The sequence below is a fragment of the Tauraco erythrolophus genome, chromosome 26 (assembly GCF_009769465.1).
Source record: "Tauraco erythrolophus isolate bTauEry1 chromosome 26, bTauEry1.pri, whole genome shotgun sequence".
Classification (NCBI taxonomy): Eukaryota; Metazoa; Chordata; class Aves; order Musophagiformes; family Musophagidae; genus Tauraco; species Tauraco erythrolophus.
Window position 1 is genome coordinate 2,073,429 of NC_141490.1, and position 20,951 is coordinate 2,094,379.

A 20,951-nucleotide genomic window follows, 5' to 3' on the forward strand; every position below is an offset into this window, starting at 1 on the left:
TCCCTGGACTCTCTTGGTTAAGCATGCTACACAATGATGGGGGACAGGCATATCCTGCCCCAAGCAAGACTGTGGATGGATCCAGCTGTCTTCTAAATTACATCTGGGACATTGGAAAGGATGGTTTTGGCATTCTCCATTCTGGAAAAGGTGACCAGCACCAAATCACAGTTGCAAGAGCCAAGAGAACCTAAACATTGCAAAAAAGGAAGGTGGCAGAGTGCTTAGTCAGTAGCACACAGTTGCTGGACAAGGTCTCCACTGGCTGCAGTCAATATACCCCAATACACTATCGACATTATCAGAAATACTTCCTCATTCCTGAGGAACTCTTCCCTGAAGTGATTTATTTCACTGGGTGAGACACAGGGAAGAGTCACTGTCCTTATTTAACTCAGGTGACTCAAGAGACCAACTGACTTCTTGCATAATCACCCCAGGCAACCTCACTGGACCAGGACTCTTATTTAACTCTCTCAAGTTCCAGGCCAGTGTCTCAGCTGCGAGATAACCTGTCTTCCAGTTACAGCTGGTGGGAAAAGAAATGCATGTGGAAGGGAATGTTGGCTGAGAAGCAAATCTGTTACCTGCAAACCTGAAATCATCTTCTTTGCCTCCTCCATTTCTTTTTCCAAATGGTCCTGTTGTTCCAAAAGCTGTTCCTCCCATGAATTCTCCAAATACGACCCAGAGTTCCCCGCTTGCCACTCAGGCTGGAAATGAGATTCTGTCTCTTCTGGAAGACAGAACAGCTGAATGTGGTCATGACAGAGGAGTCCAGAAAAAACCTGCACCACACAATAATTGTCTACTGTCCACACTAGCTATCACTAACAAACCTGCATGTCTTCTAGCCAGTATCAAGGAAGTTGCTACAGATGTGACATCTTGTCTAATCTCAAGGATTTATGTCTCATTCTTTATGCAAAGGAAGCTTTCCTGCATATACATACATCAAAAATAAGCATTCTTCCCCTTTGTTAACTTTGCTGCATCCGAGTGCTCAGTACTGGAGATTTCAAAACATATCACAGGTGACGATGCATTGCACCATGTGTGGTAGAAAATACCCAAGGGGAGAAAAGCAACTGTCAATTGCTTAGTGTTAGTGTTAGAGGGCACACCAAGGACCCACTGAAGGCAACATTAAACCGTGTTTCCACTTGTCAAATAACATGGCTTTCTCAAGGTGCACAACACACTTAATTCTGGAAAAGACTTTTCTCTTAATAGAAAGTTTAATAGCCTTGCATGCCATTGGTTAACTATCATCCACTGGCTGGCCCAGGAATGTAGATTTATTTTTTTTTCCTTCCTTAAGAAGGGATGAGGTTTGATGAGGAATAATCATAGTGCTCATTAGCTAGTCAACCAAAAGTGAAATTGGCCAATTCAAGCTGCTGTGCATCTGTAGACATGTATCTGCAATATCCTACTGCATGGGGATCAAGCATAGTACTGCTAAGAATTTAAGGAAGAACCACAGCCTGCTAGCTACTTCCGCTGCTGAGATAGTCTGTCAAATACTTTCGAAGGAGCACTGAAGCAGGACTACACTGGCTGAGGCAGCAAAGCATTTCCTAGAAGAGCTTCTCTGTCATTTGCTCTTGGGATGAATGCTAACCAGAGTTATTATTAGGCTGCATTCCTGAGAAGGAAAAGAAACAAACAAACAAAATCACTTCAGGAACTTCTTTGAAAACCATTCCTTCAGTCAGCAGGAAAATTTTAAATTTAAACTGATCACATCACAGGGCATTTGTGTCAATACAGCAATGACTTCTCAATGCAAAAAACATAACAATACTACAACTGTTCAATTCCTTGCAAAGAGCCACTTGACCTATGTACAGATGTGCTGTAAACAGAGACTATTACATAAAGTAAAGTTTTGCATCATGGGCTTGACAAGCTCATATGGACTCTTTTCTTTAAGGGAATTTTAATGTTTTTTCCAACATGGCTTAATGAGGCTACGATGAAAGTATTCACTCTACAGTGAAAGTTATGTATGACCAGAGCTTTTTTTTTTTTTCCAGAGCTTTTTATTTCTCAAGCATTATTTTGCAAGCCTCACAGTCATTGCCAAATTATGGCATTATTGTAGCATTAAAAGTTTTGAGATTTAGTTTTATGTGAAGAGATACTCAGAATCACATTCTCTACATTCATTTCAGTCACTGGGGAACTTTTCAGCAAGTTTATGATACAAACAAATCCCAATGTAAGTGTGAACTGTAAAGCATTATCTGCAAGGTACCTGTTTTAGTTTGTTTTTCTTCAGTGTGGATGATCACAAGTCTTTCCTTCTCCTCCAATGGGGCTACAGTGAATTCACTCTTAGCACTATGGATAGGACTGGGTGATGTAAGACTGCAGAGGAAAGGAGAAACAGTTACTTCTAGTGCTGATCAACATCATTCTCATCTAAGATAAAAGTGAATACGCAGGCAGGCTTGTTGAAACTAAGAATTATCTGCATGCTAGAGAAGCCATTAACAAACCAAACTAGGCATGTAACTTTTCCATCACTCTACAGTGTCACAGCAGGCTAACGGGTAAGTAGCACAATGTGTGTCCATTTTCCTTAGCAGAATGCAAGTTTGAGACCGCAGAATTCACATACACTCAACACAGAGGTAAGACTATGCTGTACTGAAGGTCTGCTCAGAAACAACTTACTGCGAGCCTTATGTGCATACTGCAAGCTGAACAGAAAACCACCCTGTTTTACTTCATCTCTTGCTCCGGCATTCAAAAGTCACTTCACTAACTTGGAATTCCAAGGGCAAAACATTTTTCAAAAGTCAGATACCACTTACTCATGTTCTTAGGTTAAAACTTCTTGAAAGTACCCTCATATTTTCACTGGAGCCACCTCAGCTGACTGTGAGGATCAATCTTTTTGCAGAAATTCTTCCTAAATGCATCACCCAGACAACATCAAAAGGTGGCTGAAGCTCACTGACCCATTCAATGTACCTCTAAAGTCGCAGGAACTAATCCTTGCGAGTGTGAGCAGGAGTTAATTTTTCATTCTCCCCAACACAGAAACAAAGGACAGAGAACAAAAAGAAAGCAGTGTGGAAATAATATAATAGGTTTAGAAAAACAAACGGCTTGGAAAGCTTGCCTTCTGCATCTTCCCAGCACTGCTGTTAAATATTCCACATTGCTCTCACAGAATCAGAAAAGCCTCACAATAGAGATGGAAATGACTTGCTAGCAGCTCCTGTCTGGTTCACTTGCAGTCAGTGCTAGTCTACTTCTCATTTATATTACAGACCTTCAGGCAGTCTAGTTTTAATGGTCCAGACTAAATGGACTTTCATCACGTTAAAGGAAAAATGAAAGAATAACCGTCCTCTAACGTGGATCTCTAACAGCCACAGTACCTGTGCTTTCCTGCTTAAGCAGAGTGTGCATGATTGTTAAAGGGGTCCAGGCCACCTGGCTTTGCCCAAGGATTCACCTTCAGGAAGACTAACTCCATTACAGCAGTTCCTGATTAGGCACATTTTGTATACAATATTCGTACCCAGCCTTCTGCTCCTGCTTGTCACTGAATGGGTGAACAGCATAACATTAAAATAATTGTTCAGGAGCTCAGAAAGTACTTTTGGGTTTATATATATATAATATATTTATTATATTTATATAATAAGGTTCAGAGGTAAGGATGAAGCTTTCAAATACCACAGGTACAAACAGGAAGCCCAGCTGATCTAACATGTCCAGTAATTCTGAGAGGGATTTTACTTCCTTCTAGGAACAGATCTCAATATTCCCTCTGCATATTCTCAGCTAATACTCTGAATGTGCCATCATCCTTATAAGGTCACTGAGAAGTTCATTACTGGTTCTCATCTATGCAAAAGATGAAAGAACGAGAGCTATCCTAGAAAAACAGTATTAGTAACTGAGTGAGAAGGTGGTGAAACTGAGGAATGGACAAGAGCAGGAAAATGAAAAGAACAAGCAGGACTAAAAACAAAGGGATACAGAGTCTGGAAATAACATTCTCCTCTTCCAAAGTCTGCTTCTCTCAGCAGCGGATCCACAGCCCAAAGCAAATACAAAAGATCCCAGCTGAGGCAGAGGGGTGGGGTTAAGTGGTCACTACACCTCTCCACAACATAGACAGTTTTACAGATAATTTCTTAGGCATTCCTATGTCCACAGTCTCCTTTCCAGGCAGTTTCTCTACTTTAAAAGGCCAATGGGTTCACATGGCATCAGTGACAACTTCTCAAACGACGCCAAACAGTGAAAGAGCCACTGAGATGCACTCAGATGAAGCAGTAGCACAGGTCAGGTTGCCTCATATATTATGCCATCAAGTTAATGCTCCAAGCATTTCTACGTTTTTTTTTATCAGTCATCAAACCCATTAGAGTACAAAACATCCACTGCTGTAATTTTTTCTTTAAAGTACATAATGATTCATGATGAAAGCATGCAGAAATAAATGCCGGGAAATGTAAACTATTTAAGACAGATTTATGACACAAACTATTTTACTTCATTCCTTTTACCAGTTGGTTTCTTAACCCATATCCTCTCTCCACTGAGTCCAGAGCTGCCAATGCCTGCACAGTCCAGGCTTTAGGAAAACCCTCCCAGTGGTAAGTCTGAATTCTCATAATTTTAATAAACACCCCATCCCTGCTGTTTCAAATGACAATGGCAACAATCGCTCACCATTTAACCTGCTTCCCTCCCATGATACCACTTTAACCTTTCGCCTCACAGATTCCGTTTCCTGGGGGGCCTCTGGATTCTGGCTACAGACATGCCTTGTCCCTTCACATGCTTAGAATTCAGTGTAGAAGATGCCAGCTTCTGTCAAACTACTGGAGAAATATTTGCAAGCCAAACTGCTTCACATTAGCCGAAAGATTCACAGCAAAAACAACAACAAAAAAACCTCAGGGTCTTTGCAAGAAGCTGTCAGATGGCAGATCAGCAGCCCCTATATACGTATTTGATTCCAGATTCAGGGAATTGTGCAGCCTGGGTTTTGCTTTTGCTGGTTTTCCTCTCGGGTTATTCATCTCTTGCTGCTGCATTTTGGTCAGCTGCACACCCAGTTGTTTTCATCACAAGGACTGCGATCCGGATTGCCAGTGGTGTTTCTCATCCCATTCCGCACGCTTTAGACTCCAAGCACCTGCTGCAGATGCCAACGAACAGCCAAGAGAAGGTGCTCCTGCAAGCAGTAGGTTCCTTGCTCTTCCAGGCTTGGATGCGGTCTCGGAAGACGACATGCAGCACTTCCCAGTCCTATGCACGTCTTCCTCTTCCTTGCTATCTCCAGCTCCCTCTCCCTCCTGCTGTCACACAGGCTGTGCAAGGCAGAGCCTTTTCTCTGAGATGCCTGGCTCAGAGTGGGGGAGGGAAGGCTAGTAGAAGGGGAGGGGAAAGGGAGATGGATGGGTGAGGGGCTCAGTGGCCTGGGAATCCATCCGATTTTGGCAATTTTTCCATGAATCATTTCAATTGCCTTTGCTTATTGGAGCTTTTGTCTATGACAATTCTGTTATTCAGGCTCTGAGCTCTCTTACTGAAGAGTTAATGCAGAAATGAGTTGATGCTAGGCAGGGGATGCTGCGCTGGGACAGACATGACAGCAGCACAATTAGATAGAGCTGGGTGGCTGCAGTTAACCACATCTCTCACTAATAAAAAAAGTGGCTTGTTTCTACCAGCCAGTTCTCATAACTAAGCTAGTACATTTCTCTCTGGAAGGAAAGCGAAACAAGCATCTTGTTTTCATCATGAAGCCTGGTGTCAGCAGAAGACATCCTCAGGAGCTGGAGGTTAGATTGCTCCCAGCTTCTTTGGGTAGATCACCAATCACTTACATAAAGATTCTCATCATATTATGTCCTATCAGCAATATCACCAGCATTTCCATATGGTAAGACAACTCATGATATTATGGGGAAAAACAAAAAACACAAAGTCATTTAGAACACACAGAGAAATTTTCACTCACCACAAAAATACAGCCACATATGAGCAAACAGCAGTTGTCTGACAATCCATTATTGGGTAGAAGAGTACACATAATATACTGCAGCCACCTTAAACTGAAGAACACGTGGAGAGAACAGCATGTTTTGCCCACTATCCAACCTGACATCATGGTTCAAGAGTTAACACCAAAGTCCTGCGACATTAACCATAAAATCCTGTTGCCAAGACCAGAATTTTTACAGCTCCCCTGGAATGACAGCATCAAAAGTACACTCTCTACTGACATCATGTGGAGGCAGTGGTCCAATACTGGGTCACATGGAGTTCTTGCACTCTTCCAAATGTGTATGTCTGAATTTAAACACGACCTCACAATGACACACAGCAAATTTTGTGTATAAGTACAAACTATTGTGGGTTTTTTTTTCTGCTTTGTTGGGCCAAGTGACTTTCATTCTCAGGTACACAGAGGCCTCTCTGTACTATGGTGCATCAAAAGCGGCTTAAGAAATCCCATGGAGACATTTTGCCTGCTGAGAAACTCTAAATAGCAATCACAGAATCATAGAACAGTTTGGGCTGGAAGGGACCTTAAAGATCATCTAGTTCCACCCCCTGCCACGGGCAGGGACACACTATCCTAGGAAAATGAACCTCCTCACTCCTGCACAAATCAGGGAGGTGGGGGGTAGTTGAGGGATATGAAAACAAACACCACTGCCATGTGTCTTCCCTCCCCCCTCCGCTGCTCAAGTAAGTTGCAGCAAGATTTTTGACTTCTGTCCCAAAGCAAAGGGTAGCAAGAAGAGCTTGTAAGGCACCAGTGTAATGTGTTGTAACTGGCACATGCTGCTCAGGTTCACAGCTGCAAGTTGTGGCACCTCCTATTGGAAATCTATTATATGCTGCCACTCTAATCAATCCTGTCTTCTACAGGTTTCATTTCCTTAGAAAGCCTTCACTTGCACCAGCTTGACCTTAGTTTAACTCCTCAGTGCAGTCAAGAACCCCAGTCAATGCTGCAGGCTGTTTACAGCACAGAGCACATACTTCTCAGGATTCAAGTCTTCCTTCAAAGGGGAAAGTCACCTCCAATGGAAACCATACTGAACTCTGACTTTCAGGCTTCACAGCAGTATTCAGGACTTCAGATTGAAGGTGAAAGTCTGAAGGATGGAAGGGTAAATTAGATAACTGTAAAAGTAGAGACAGTTAAAGGTGATGGATGAGGGCACAATGGCAATGAAGACATAGCTGCAGATCCCCCCGGATGATATATCTGGATTAAAGACTGGTCTGTTCCTGTAAGTGCTGTTCAAATCCACACGTACTCTCATCTCCTTCTCTCTGCAGGGCATAAGGTTTGTTGGTTTAAATTCCTTTCCTCCACATCTTTTCCATCAGCTCTGAAATATGCATTCCTTGCACCCTAGCTACTCTGCTCCTTCCTTTCTGTGAAGCAGAACTCCATTTCTGCATTCCTCATGCCAGCACTCTCTCAAAAGGCTCCACTTGTACCTTCAGGTTCCCAGTAAAGTCTTTAGTTGTGTCCTTCCTAATCCTATTCCTCTGGTCTCACTGAGACGCTCCAGAACTTTAGACAATTGTAACTGAGAAGTTCCTAGCCCTTATCTATGCAATCACACCATGAATGAGATCAATTTTATTTGTGGGAGAAACAGCCATAAACCACTGGTTTATGTTGGTTCCTGAGGCTTCATTCTCTGGATCAGGCAGGAGACTGTATGTTGGGAATGCTCTTTTTTTATCAGAGCTAACCAGATCACAGTGATAAAAAAGGGCACTTTAGAGAATGTCAGACAAAGGACCACAAGGAGAGGCATCTTGGCAATAAAGTTCCTTACCTGAAAGAATGGAACTCCAATGGCATGTTTTGCTGCCCTTCATATTGCTGCACCAGTGCTCGGACACTCCAGTAGGGGTTTTCAATCTCCTCATCCATGCTGCTATTTCTGGAGATAATAACCATAGAATGAGGGAAGCCTCACCTGACAGAAGCAGAAGTTCATCTTGTCTTCAAGAAGGAGGGTAGGAAAGCTAATGAAAGGAAAGTAAGAAGGAGGGGACAGCTAGAAAACTGACAATTAAGAAAATTCTCCTATCAGGGAGCTCCATCCCATCTTCTTGATGTGAGGGCAACACAAGCACACAGGCCCTCCCCTTTTAAACTCATCCCTAATTCTGTGACTAGAAAACTACAAAAGCTCTGGGAAAGCAAGGAAAATAACAGAATTTGCAAATAGCTCAAGGACTTGCTTTTCTGAAGAACTCCTGACCCAAGGCCTTCACAAGAGAAGCCTTTAACATTTAATTTTTCAACAAAATATGCCATTTCAACCTAATTTCCAAACTGCTTCATGGGTACTCCCTTGAGCCAATATCATATAGGCAAGTGACCTTCAGCTGTGTAAATTAAACCCTCAATAGACCACCATCTGGCTTCCATTTAAATGTAATTACTATTATTATTATAATAATCCACATAGCACCTTTTGCAAGTGTTAAATGTGCTTTTCAGAATTACACATTCCTTCTGTGCACAGATCATCTCCCTTTATTATCACCAGAACTCCTCCACTTACATGGTAGGCTGCATCAGCTGAGTAACAGCGCACAACACTCTGCATCCACCTATACAGCAGTAAGCATAACATTGGGGTGAACAGCAATGTAGAAGACAGAATGGACTTGTACAACAGGCTCAGTGCCTCAATTCTGGAGATAACTGCTTCCAGATCTATAACGAGTAACTGCAGTTAAGACCTTACTTTTGTTTCTCTTGAAATGAGAATGTCTCCAAGTAGCCAGTGCCAAGAAAGGGCACTGTGCTCAGCATGAAATGGGGAAAATGAGGCATCAGAGCTCTCTCTGGCTTGGCCGTAAAGAACTGTTTTCTTCCAGTGAGAGAGCAGAGATTCGGCAGTTATTTTGCTGTAAAACCTGAAAAGAACCTTCATGCAGTCTCCATCGTGAGGCTAGATCAGTACTTCTCTTTGTTAGGCCACTCTTTATTTAGGTTTCAGTGAGACAGCAACAGTTTGTCTCTATTTGTTGGCACAATAGGAGAGCTACCTTATGCCAAGAATGGTCAGACACATCTAATTTAAAATAAATTGTGTCATCTGCTAACATGACCTCACATAACCAAGGAAAACTCATTACCTCTGTCTGTGCCGGAAAACATCATGGCCGGATTGCGAGACATCTTGACGAACATCTGCCAGAGCAGCCACTGCTCCCTGGGCCACTGCAGCAGCTGAGCAAGGCCTGTGATTGCCAGGCGATGCCAGCGAGCTCTTCCCCACCATGCCAGCAGGGCTATGATTCATTGCTCTCCCAGAGCCTGGTTTGAAATGAGCAGCTAAGGCCAGGATCAACCTCATGATAGATTTCAAGTTCCCATCAACAATATCTGCAAAATGCAAATAAAGCCAAGGACAATGCCATTAACATGAAGTCCCACCAGAGCTATATCTGACCAACAAGTATGAATATAATTAAACCAAACGGGACCATGCCAGTAAGAGACGACTACGCAAAAAGGACTGCATTACAGCACTGATGCTTAGCTCTGCTTGTTTTGTACAGAGCAGCAAACTGACTGCCACCTACAGACCACAAATTTAAATGCTTTGAACAGGCCTGAGCCTTCTCTCCAGGGCCATTTCCAGCTAACAATCAGTAGGTTATGTGACAGCACGTGATAATTACTGAATGCTCACTGGAAAAGTACAGCAGTTACTGAAGACTACCACTGCACTAGCAGTCACTTCAGTCAACACATGGAATTTGCATTTTTTTTTTTAAATACTAAAGGCCAGAGAACAGCGATGTATTTCTTTAGCAATAGCGTCCTGTACCATAAAATGTTTGTAGGACCCTGCAAATGTTAACTAGTCAGTTTTAATACTATCACACTAGGCATTTCCCCAGCATACAAACTAGCTCAAACATGTTGATCTCATGTTCAGTGCAAAGATCATCCCTTCTTTGAGACTAGGATGTCTCAAAACAATTCAGTCAACTGAGATACTCAAAGTTAATTAAAATAATAGGAATCGGGTTTCCAAATATCAGAGGCGGCTAAAAAAAAAAATAAATTCTAGCTGCTGGAGGCATGAAGGCTGGTGTCTGAAAAATTAGAAACAGTCAAAATAAATCACAGTGACTGTTACCTCCACGTCACTCATGGAGAACATGAAGCCAAAAGTTCGTGTGAATCATTTGAAGTCCTACAACGAGTCAGTGTCAGAACTATGATTGGAGCTCTGGAGCATGTGTCCCAGAGTCTCATGCCTGTATCCTGTCCTATGACCACATGACATAATTTCATTGCATATACCTCTGCTTATGTAAGACTCTTACCTATATTACTATAATTTCTATAGTCATGAGCTCGTAAGACAACTTGCAGCATTACTGAAAAAAGCAGTACAGCCTCCAATCTGCCAATACTACTACTGTAGGAACAGTACTCATAATAAGTTCTAAGCCTCTCACCAAGGCCTATAAGCCAACAGCTTTTACTCTTCTGCGAACAAGGGTCATGCACTCCATGTAGTCCGTCTCAGCATTTTTTCCCCTCTTTCTCATCTGAAGAACCACAGACAATCAGAACTGCATCCCCTCCCAGTACAGTCAGCAAACACTAAAGATCAGGGCGTGTCTCCTACTCCATAGATCTACAGACACACACACTAGCAATCCTTGTGATATCTGACTAAACTATGCCATAGATATGTGATTTTTCATATTGGGTCTCCCCCCACAAGCCACAGTATCACAGGCTTCCACTGGACCAGAAATACTTTTCTTATGTCTCATTTCACAGCAGGTCTATACATCCTTTTAGTGGAAGATTCTGAGCCTGTGTTCTTCATTATGCCATTATTTGATCTTCTGACTGTTTAGTAGCAGGAGCAATGGCACTTTTGTTTCTGTGTATTGTGCTGCTACCAAAAGCAGTCAAGAATGCAGTATCACTCAACCCAAAACCTGTTACTAAACCACAGGAGGAAAAAAAGGCAAAACTCCCCCACAAACCAATACATTATCTGTTTGATATGAAACAAAGACACAAACAGGCCTTCAACAGATAGAATCACCTTTTGCTGATGTCTGATGCATGCGGATCTTTTTTGATGCCACGAACTGCAAGACTTTTTCCACATTTTCCCTCATCTCCTTTTGGCTAGTGGGGTTGACCAGAATGCCATTCAACTTCTCACCAGCTAAAGGAGTGAAAAAACTTTATATTAGAGAAGAACTGAACCACTTGGTGGTGTCACAGGAATTGTTATAGGTGTAAGGTCTGATCTTATCTCGTCTGGGTACAAGAGGCATGGCTTCTTGTCCTGTTTATGAGGTATCCTGAACCAGGAATAACTAGGTTGGAGACTGTATTAGGTTTATATGGCAAGGTTTTGGTAGCAGGGATGCTACAGGGGTGGCTTGTCTAAGAAGATGTCAGAAGCTTTCCCCACGTCTGACAGAGCTAGTTCCAGCTCCGAGATGGACCCACTGCTGGTCAAGGCTGTCAGTGATGTTAGTAGCACCTCTTCGATAACATATTTAAGAAGGAGTAAAAACTGCTGCACAACAGCAGCCAGGAGAGAGGAGTGAGACTATGTGAGAGAAACAACTGTGCAGGCACCAAGGAAGGGGAAGGGGAACGGGAAGGGGAAGGAAGGGGAGAAGGTGCTCCAGGTGCCAGAGCAGAGATTCCCCTGCAGCCCATGGTGAAGCAGGTTGTCCCCCTGCAGCCCACAGAGGTCCATGGTGGAGCAGTTACAAACTCTGTAGCCTGTGGAGGACCCCTCACCAGAGCAGGTAGATGCGCACCATGGGAAGTCTGTGCTGGAGCAGGCTCCTGGCTGGACCTGTGACCCTGTGGAGGACCCATGCTGAAGCAGTCTGTTCCTGAAGGATTGCACCCCACGGAAGGGACACATGCTGGAGCAGTTTATGAAGAACTCCAGCCCATAGAAAGGATTCACATTGAAGGAGCTCACAGAGGACTGTCCTTTTTGCGTGGGACCCCACACTGGAGCAGGGTAAGAGTGTGAGGAGGAAGGAGCAGCAGAGACAACATGTAATAAACTGACTGCAACCCCCGTTCCCCATCACAGGTAGGAGGAGGTAGAGAATTCAGGAGTGAAGTTGAGCCTGAGAAGTAGGGATTATCTCAGCAAGCAGATCACTCTTCCAAAAATGCCACACACTAACACCATTCCTGTTCAAGGTAAATCTTTTCATGCCTCCATTCCATCCTTGTGGCAGTTAAAATGGTCCCTGACACGTTTTAGCACATCTGTTGTAACTGTCTGCTAAAACATAGGGAGTTTAATAGAACTGCATTTATAGTTTGCTTTACGATTACTTTCTTTTGAAGTCACTCCTTGCCCCTCCCACAAGCTCTGACACTGTCATTAACATCTGGTAGTATGCCTGACAGATGTCAGAGCCAAGGCCAGCCTCTTCTACGCAAGATCTAAAACTGCAAGAAGAAAAATAGCGCCATATGGCATTACTGACCTACAATCTCAATGAGCAAAGCAAAAATCACTCCATCTCGGAGATCTTGTCTCAGGTCTTGGACTGGCTTTATTGTTGGCTTCTTCTTCAGCTGGGAATTCACCCAGGCCACATATGCCTGTAGTTGTTGCTGAAAATAGAAAACAAAACATTTGCACGCCTTTGCCATTTCAGGGAGAAGTTGCATAGCTCTCACTTTTCTCTTTCATCTTCGCACACCTCCTTGTCTTTTGCCCTTGAAAATGAACACCAATGGTCTCATCCCAAAGCCTGCTGAGCACTAACTGACATCACTGCACACTGTGGTGCAGCTCACTCCACGCCAGGACAGGAAGAGCAAGCAGGCAGCAGGACAGGACTCATGATCCAAGCACAGCTTAGAAGAGAGCTATACATTACATTTAATCTAGGTTAGTCCCAAACCAATACTGTCATCCCCTCATTTTTGGTACTAGAATTGGTTCACTCATAGAATTTAGTGTCCCATCCACACTATTTTCTTCCACATATCAAGAAAGTAGAAAACCCACAACATAGGGTTTCTTGCTTCTGCATTATTTCCCATTAAACTATGTCATCTACCAAAAGAAACAACCCAGATTTCCTGGAAGGGACAACAGCTTTTCTCCTTAACGCTCCCAGCATGGCTTATTTTTAACGGTTCCTGCAACAGGGAAAAGACACCCTGTTGTACAGCCCTCTTCCTCTGCTTCCTTGGAGCTGCATCAGCATTTCTAATGGCCCAATTTCTATTTCTGTACATGTGGAAGCTGGCTTGCCCAGCACTTAACACCTGCACGACCTGAGAGCTAGGAGCACTGCCTTTCCAGCAGGTCATACTGGATGCTGCTTCACATATCTGTGGATGTTAAGATCAGGGGAATAAGCTTCTGGTCAGTGTGAGGACCCATCTGGCATAAGGGACTAAAAGGCAAAGAGCAGATTCACATGACCTTTCCCTTTCCATCCCCCTCTCAGGAGTCCTTCTAAGGCTAGTAGGAGCACCGGTAACACTGAAATCCCTTTGGGCAGGGCTGGTGTGCTACATGGAGGGTAAACAAACTGATCGATTTAAGGGATTACCTCCATTTTCACTAAGCTTCCCATTATTCTGCCAATGCAGCAGGTTTTAAGTCTCCATTGCATATTATCTCAGCATTGCCAGAGTTTATGCTTTTACAGCCCATCAAAATCACAATCTGATCACAGCTTCACTCTTAATTATCCTGACATAGGAAATCCAACTTTAATCACACCATGGTTTGGTCTGATGGTTCAGAAAGGTGACTGGACCTGTATTCATTCAGTTCCACTCACTCAGCAGAGAGCTGGAGAACAGAACAGAGATGAGCTTGAGGGACTGCCTGATAGCTTTTGCAAAAAAGGAAGCAGAAGTGGCAGATCTGATGCATGCTTGCTGAAGCAGACTTGGCCCATCACGTGGATTGGATCTGTATGCTATTTCTTTGGCTGCAACAGCAACGATGCATGTCAGTTTTGCCTGCCCAATTTTAGAGGTCTTTATTTTGTACTTAATGCAACTGGGCACTGTGGAGAATCAACAAGCCTTGACTTTCTCTCTTTCTCCTTGATGACCTTGTGCTGATTTTCAGAATGGCAGTGGTAAGTCTTGCCACTTGCAAAAAGCATTCCCACCCCTTGCAATTGTATTTTAACAGATCATGTGGGCACTGAGGTTCAGTCTCATAACAGTCTGACATCAGAACCAGAGAAACCACAAACCTCCTATTACAGAGATTCAATAAAGCTTTAATTTATTCAAACAAGTACCAGAGAAAAAGAGGTAGGTTTGTTTATAGTAATACGGCATCATTATAGAAATATCTAGACTCATAAGTAAAGATGTACCGAATAGGGTTGCAGCACAAAACCTACGTCTGATGTCTATGTAATTTAGGGAAATAATCTTATCACAGTTGTGTTTATTACCTTGTTGTCATTTTTCAAATTATTTTACAAAGTTCTAGACTGTTATACTGTACTAATTCCACAAGGGCAGAGCCCCTTCCAATCTACAGAAAAACTGTGATTTTTATAGGATTCTATATGGTTCTTCCATTCAGACACTTCTGTTTTGACTCAAAGGAAAAGACCCTTTCACTAAGCAGTTTGTTTTCTCTTTCTTTTCTCTGAACATTCTTCATGCATTCATAAGAACACATTTTTGGCAAACTTTTAGTCTCTATCTCTTAAAAGCATCAGAAGGTTGACATTGTTATTATTAGGAAAAAAAAAAGTCTCTCCTAAATCCCAGTGCATTTACGTTTCAATGATTATTAAAAAGAGGATTTTGAGGCAATGGCATATGTATGTCACCATTACAAGGTAATTTCATACCAGTAGCTACTGTAACATTGCAGACTTAGATTTCATTAACAGGCTTACTTTGTTCTTTCTTTTGGTAGTTTTGCTCCCCCACCCCCCACCCCCAACCCCCTCGACTAAAGCATAAGATTTTCCTGCAGAAGTTCAGACGGTTTCACTCATCAGCATTTCCTGATTTTCTATCCAAAATCTAAAAGATCTAATGACTTTAGCAAGAGACTTGGATTGCTGCAAAGCTAAAAACCCAAGGAGTAAGCTGTCACTTCTTGCAGCTGAGGTGAGCAGGTGACTGAACTTACCACGAAAATAACAGATATAAAAGTTTAGTGACCTAAAAATGGCAAAACAGAATTAAATGCATGAAGGGACAAAGCCCCCAAGCTGCTCAGCAGAAATCCAAATAGCAATTTTTAAGCTAGTGAGTCAAAAATATTTTGCTTCACCACTCTCTGTGGCTTCCCCATCAACTGGCATGAACTGGGCAATAACAAGGACATTGTGGGCCTTACCTTAAAGCCCTACACTTCCAGCACAAGCACAAGGCCTTGATCCACAGCCACAGTGGGATCCAGATTCAGTTTAATGAATCAGACCCACAAACAAAGTAAAAGACTTGTTTCACTCCCTCAGAATTCCATTTGTTTAAAAACTCAAGACAGTTATCTCAGTTCACAACAGAACAGTCCTAAGTACTACCATGGCAATACAATCTGCTACTTGGACAGACATAATTCATGGAATCTATTCTGGAAAGTACTCCACGTATCATCTTCCAGCACAGAGAAAACGAAGATTTGCTAGGATGTATTCTGCCATGAGAACAGCAGCTCCGCACACAGCCTATTCCAACCCACAAAAATACTCCCTAGACTGTGCTTATCGCTTGTCCACAGAAATATCACACCGAAAACACATGCTCCATCATCATTTCTGGCTGCAAGCATCCCAGCTCAAATGATACATGTGCCCCATCCAGTCTCACATAGGTCCCATCTTCTCTCAGTCAATAAGACACCAAGGAGTAGAGAAAAAGAGGTTGGGAACAAACAAGGAGGTGGATGACACATCCCAAACATAAAAAGTACTCCTCCTTTCCTTTTCCAAGGCTGTCCCCTCTGTGCTTTAACACTACTTCCTGACAATAGAGTAAGACATTACATTTCGTGCCTTCTAAATAATTAGCAAAGAGAGGCACTAACTCCAGAGGCAGAGCAAACAGCAGAATGCAACCCAGACTGAGTAAAGCATGCAGTCAGCCTTTGTGCCTGAGAGGCTGGACCCAGTAGTCCCCCAAACCTGCTTGGGTCCCCTGCTCTGACATCAGCTTGAATTCTTAGCATGCCTCTCACTTAACTTTTGTCTTTCTAGTTGAGGGGAAAGATCCTGCACAGGACCTATTACACCAATTTCTGTGATGCTGTAAGTGTGCTACTACAGCTTCCCACAGAACCTCCAAACTTCACAGGATTGAACAAATCCCTAGAGCTTACCCTTGCTGGTTTATAACCTGGTATGGCTGACAGGTATATCCAAGAGCAATGAGAGATGGAACAGCTGTTGTTCTATCTAGCTCGTCCTCTTCCTTCATAATAATTGAATAATTAGTGGAATAATTCTTCCTTCAACCACTGACCACTCAAGGGTTTTCTGCTTCTCCCTGCATTTTGGTTTGAGCTTCTGTTCAGCCAAATCTTAGACTTCATAGGGCTCACATTGCTCTACTCCTACACAGTGTTTCTTTCAAAAAACCAGAATTTTCCAAAGAAAAACGTATCAGCCCAGTCTAAGATTTACTAGAGCAGAGCACACATGTAGAGCACATTATTAGGATTACAGTGGAGTTAAGCTTAATCCTATTTATGTTAACACAGCTTTGTGTTCCAAAATAAGGCTAGGTTTACCTGTACCTTGCAATGGGAAGAGTAGCTCCCTTACTTGAAGGAAATGGGAACTCAGATTGCTTCAGCTCCTAGGCAGATCATTGTAGGGTGTTTATATCCAAGTCACTCTGGAAGCCTTAAGAGATTTCACAGGGCAGGAGATTTTTAAAGCAAGGGCCACCTGCAGTTGTAAGGAATTTCCTAACTTGCAGGCACTTCTGCTGGCAAATTACAGGTTAGCACTTCAGTAAGCATCACACATCTCAGAGCAGAATTTGCTTTGGATCACTTGTTCAGCACATACTCTGAAGAAGTGCCTCAGACCTACTGGCTACAGGAAAACAATTGCAGAGGTCAGGAGCATACCTTTGTGCTTTCAATTGACAGGCAGTAATACGCAGAAGGAAAATGCCCTTCCAGGGTCAGCACATTTTTCTCAGCAGCTGTAATCCCTTACTGATAATTACAATTAAGTGCAATTATCTAATATTTTCCACAGGTGGAAGAAAAGCAGCAGCTCTATTGCAAATCTCCTGCCAGTTGTAGATGTCCGTGCTATTCTCATTTAACCAGTGCAATTCACCACCTGCTCCTTAGGGCTCATGTTTCTCCTCTCTCAACCATCAGTCCAGTCGGCCAGACAGTAAATATAGGTAGATCGCAATGCCTTGATATGCTACTCTGTCCTTTATTATCAGTGCCATCTACATTACACTACATAAGGTTAATTTTCACCTCCTCTTGAGATTAGGGTATTACATATTTTGAAGTTGGCCAAATCTTTGTTCTTGGACAAAATCATTCTTCAGCAGCCAGATGCCTTCAGAGGGCCTGACCTACTTGCTGTCATGGTACAGTAGACTCCCATGACACTCTCTGCTTCTACAAAAAGATTACTTTTCTGCGTTAATTTGATGAATTTGTGGTGTGGTCAACATGCTGGAGGAAAGGGATGCCATCCAGAAGGACTTTCACAGGCTTGAGAGGTGGGCCTGTACAAACCTCAAGAAGTTCAACAAGGCCAAGCGCAAGGTCCTGCACGTGGGCAATCCCAAGCATAAATACAGGCTGGGTGGAGAATGGATTGAGAGCAGCCCTGAGGAAAAGGACTTGGGGGTGTTGGTTGATGAGAACCTCAACATGAGCTGGCAACATGCGCTAGCAGCCCAGAAAGCCAACCGTGTCCTGGGCTGCATCCAAAGCAGCATGGGCAGCAGGTCGAGAGAGGTGATTCTGCCCCTCTACTCAGCTCTCGTGAGACCTCACCTGCAGTGCTGTGTTCAGCTCTGGGGCCCCTAACACAAGAAAGACATGGAGCTGTTGGAGTGGGTCCAGAGCAGGGCCACGAAGATGATCCAAGCGCTGGAACACCTCTGCTATGAAGACAGGCTGAGAGAGTTGGGGCTGTTCAGCCTGAAGAAGAGAAGGCTCTGCAGAGACCTTGCAGCCTTCCAGTACCTAAAGGGGGTCTACAAGAAAGCTGGAGATGGACTTTTTGCAAGGGCGTGTAGAGATAGGACAAGGGGCAATGGCTTTAAACTGAAAGAGGGCAGATTTAGATTAGATACAAGGAAGAAATTCTTCCCTCTGAGAATGGTGAGGCACTGGAACAGGTTGCTCATAGAAATTGTGGATGCCCCATCCCTGGAAGTGTTCAAGGCCAGGCTGGATGAGGCTTTGAGCAACCTGGTGTAGTAGAGGGTTTCCCTGCCCATGGCAAGGGGGCTGGAACTAGGTGATCTTTGAGGTCCCTTCCAACCCAAACCATTCTATGATTCTATGATTCTATAATTTGAATCTATCCTTATTGTTGGATTTCGGGAATCAGCCTGCAAGAATAATGTTTCTCACAATCTTTACTCTGCTTTTCCTTTGTACCCTACGGACACTGCCCAAGATCTCTGTCTAACAAAGTCAGTAATAATAGCCCTAATGTTACATGGTTGGTTCCAGTATGAAAGGCTTTTAGTATCCTGTCTGTTCAGGGCACTGAACCAAATGCCTGCAACAGCAAAGCTCAAAGGCGAGCCTAAATGCATCAGGGTGTAATGTTTAAGGCTTTGTATGATTTCTAAGCTTTCTGACACTACCTTAATTATATGGGAACTGTAATTTTCCATCCAGTGTTCCTCCAGTTTGATTTTTTGTTTGTTTTGTTCGAGAACGCCTTTGTAGAAGCAGAAAATAAAAACTCACAAGCAAAGAAATTTTTCTCTCTGCTCTCAAAGCCAGCAGAAGATTTTTTTTTCCTTAAAATTGCTCCTTAAATGTGATTCAGGCTTTTTACTGTATTGAGATAGCTCCTGATGCATCCAACAATGAAAACCACTCAATTACAACCAGAGTGATGCCAGACTGACCATATGACCTCAGGACTCCTCCTTCATAAAACTCTTACTTTAAAGCAGGAGGTGTAATTTCATTCAAAATAACTTTTCATCTGATACGTATTTCCCAAATCTTCTATAAACAGCCAGTCTTAAGCACAGAAGACGCCTCAATACAGCAACATGATTTGGAAAAGGAGGTACCCGTGCAATCTGGTGCACACCAGGAGACAGAAATAGTGTGCGAAGTGCAAAAGACCAGGAGCTCCTTAACCCTTCACCCATATCTGAGTGAAAACATGGACATTTCCAACACCTTAACATGTTTGGACAAGGATTTTTCACTGATTTGCTGTGTTTTTATGCAAGCATACAGGCAAAAAGCTGAGCTACAAGATATCTTTTTACTGTAAACTGCCAGTACTTTGGAGCACAATTCACCCTGAATTATCAAATGGTTGATACACCCAAACAAAGTGTAAGGTCTGTCAAAACAAGTTGCACTGAGACATAGATTCATAGATTCATAGATTTCTAGGTTGGAAAAGACCTTAGAGATCATCGAGTCCAACCATCCCTAATTCCCATTAAACCATATCCTCAAGTAGATCATCCACCCTATTCTTAAACACATCCAGGGATGGGGACTCAACCACCTCCCTGGGCAGCCTATTCCAGTGGCTGACAACCCTTTCAGAGAAGAAATACTTCCTAACATCCAACCTGAATCTCCCCTGACTAAGCTTATGCCCATTTCCTCTTGTTCTATCACCCATCACTAATGTAAAGAGCCCTTCCCCCACCTCCCCACCATCTTTTCTCAAGTATTTATAGGCCGTAATCAGGTCTCCCCTCAGCCTCCTCTTCTCCAGGCTAAACAGCCCCAACTCCCTCAGCCGCTCCTCATAAGTTTTATTTTCCAGCCCCTTGACCAGTTTAGTCGCCCTTCTTTGGACTCGCTCCAGGAGCTCAATATCTCTCTTAAGGCGAGGGGCCCAAAACTGGACACAGTATTCCAGGTGCGGCCTCACCAGTGCCGAGTACAGGGGCAGGATCACTTCCCTGCTCCTGCTGGTTACACTATTCTTGATACACGCCAGTATCCCATTGGCCTTTTTGGCCACCTGGGCACACTGCTGGCTCATATCAAGCCGGTAGTCAACCAAGACCCCCAGGTCCTTCTCCGCCAGGCAGCTTTCCAGCCACTCTTCCTCAAGCCTATAGCGATGCTTGGGGTTTTTATACCCCAAGTGAAGGACTCTGCACTTGGCCTTATTAAAGCTCATGCCATTGGCCTCAGCCCAACGATCCAGTCTGTTCAAATCCCTCTGAAGGGCCTCCCTACCCTCGAGCAGATCGACACAGCCTCCCAGCTTGGTGTCGTCCGCAAATTTACTGAGGGTACATTCAATCCCCTCATCCAGGTCATTGATAAAGATGTTAAACAGAACTGGACCCAGCACTGAGCCCTGGGGAACCCCACTGGTGACCGGCCTCCAGCCGGATTTAGCCCCATTTACCACCACTCTTTGGGCTCGGCCATCCAGCCAGTTTTTAACCCAAAGGAGGGTGTGCCTATCCAGGCCAGCAGTTACCAGTTTCTCAACCAGAACACTATGAGAAACTGTATCAAAGGCTTTACTGAGGTCTAGGAAAACTACATCCACAGCCCTTCCCTCGTCAACCAGGCGGGTCACCCTGTCATAGAAGGTGATCAGGTTTGATTGGCAAGACCTGCCTTTCATAAACCCATGTTGACTGGGCCTGATCACCCGGTTAACCTGTATGTGCTCATTAATAGCACTCAAGATCACCTGTTCCATGACTTTGCCCGTCACCGAGGTCAAACTGACAGGCCTGTAGT

The 20,951-nt window shown here is 43.5% G+C and overlaps 1 protein-coding gene across 4 annotated transcripts in view; it reads right to left on the bottom strand.

The window, feature by feature from the left end:
- Positions 1-20,951, bottom strand: part of DIXDC1 (DIX domain containing 1) — a 39,027-nt gene that overhangs the window by 11,837 nt on the left and 6,239 nt on the right. For 3 of the 4 annotated variants that reach the window (XR_015222881.1, XM_086627070.1, XM_086627069.1), the window contains exons 2-7: positions 12,535-12,664; positions 11,106-11,231; positions 9,163-9,412; positions 7,845-7,952; positions 2,261-2,373; positions 588-736 (exon numbers count right to left, since the gene is read on the bottom strand). Coding sequence is in view for 3 of the 4 variants with exons in the window: in XM_086627070.1 (XP_086483196.1) it covers positions 588-736; positions 2,261-2,373; positions 7,845-7,952; positions 9,163-9,412; positions 11,106-11,231; positions 12,535-12,664 (876 nt within the window). In the remaining variant the exon portion in view is untranslated. Of the gene's footprint in view, positions 1-587; positions 737-2,260; positions 2,374-4,701; positions 6,264-7,844; positions 7,953-9,162; positions 9,413-11,105; positions 11,232-12,534; positions 12,665-20,951 lie in introns of those variants that run through there. The other variant, XM_009986750.2, reaches the window with a different exon arrangement.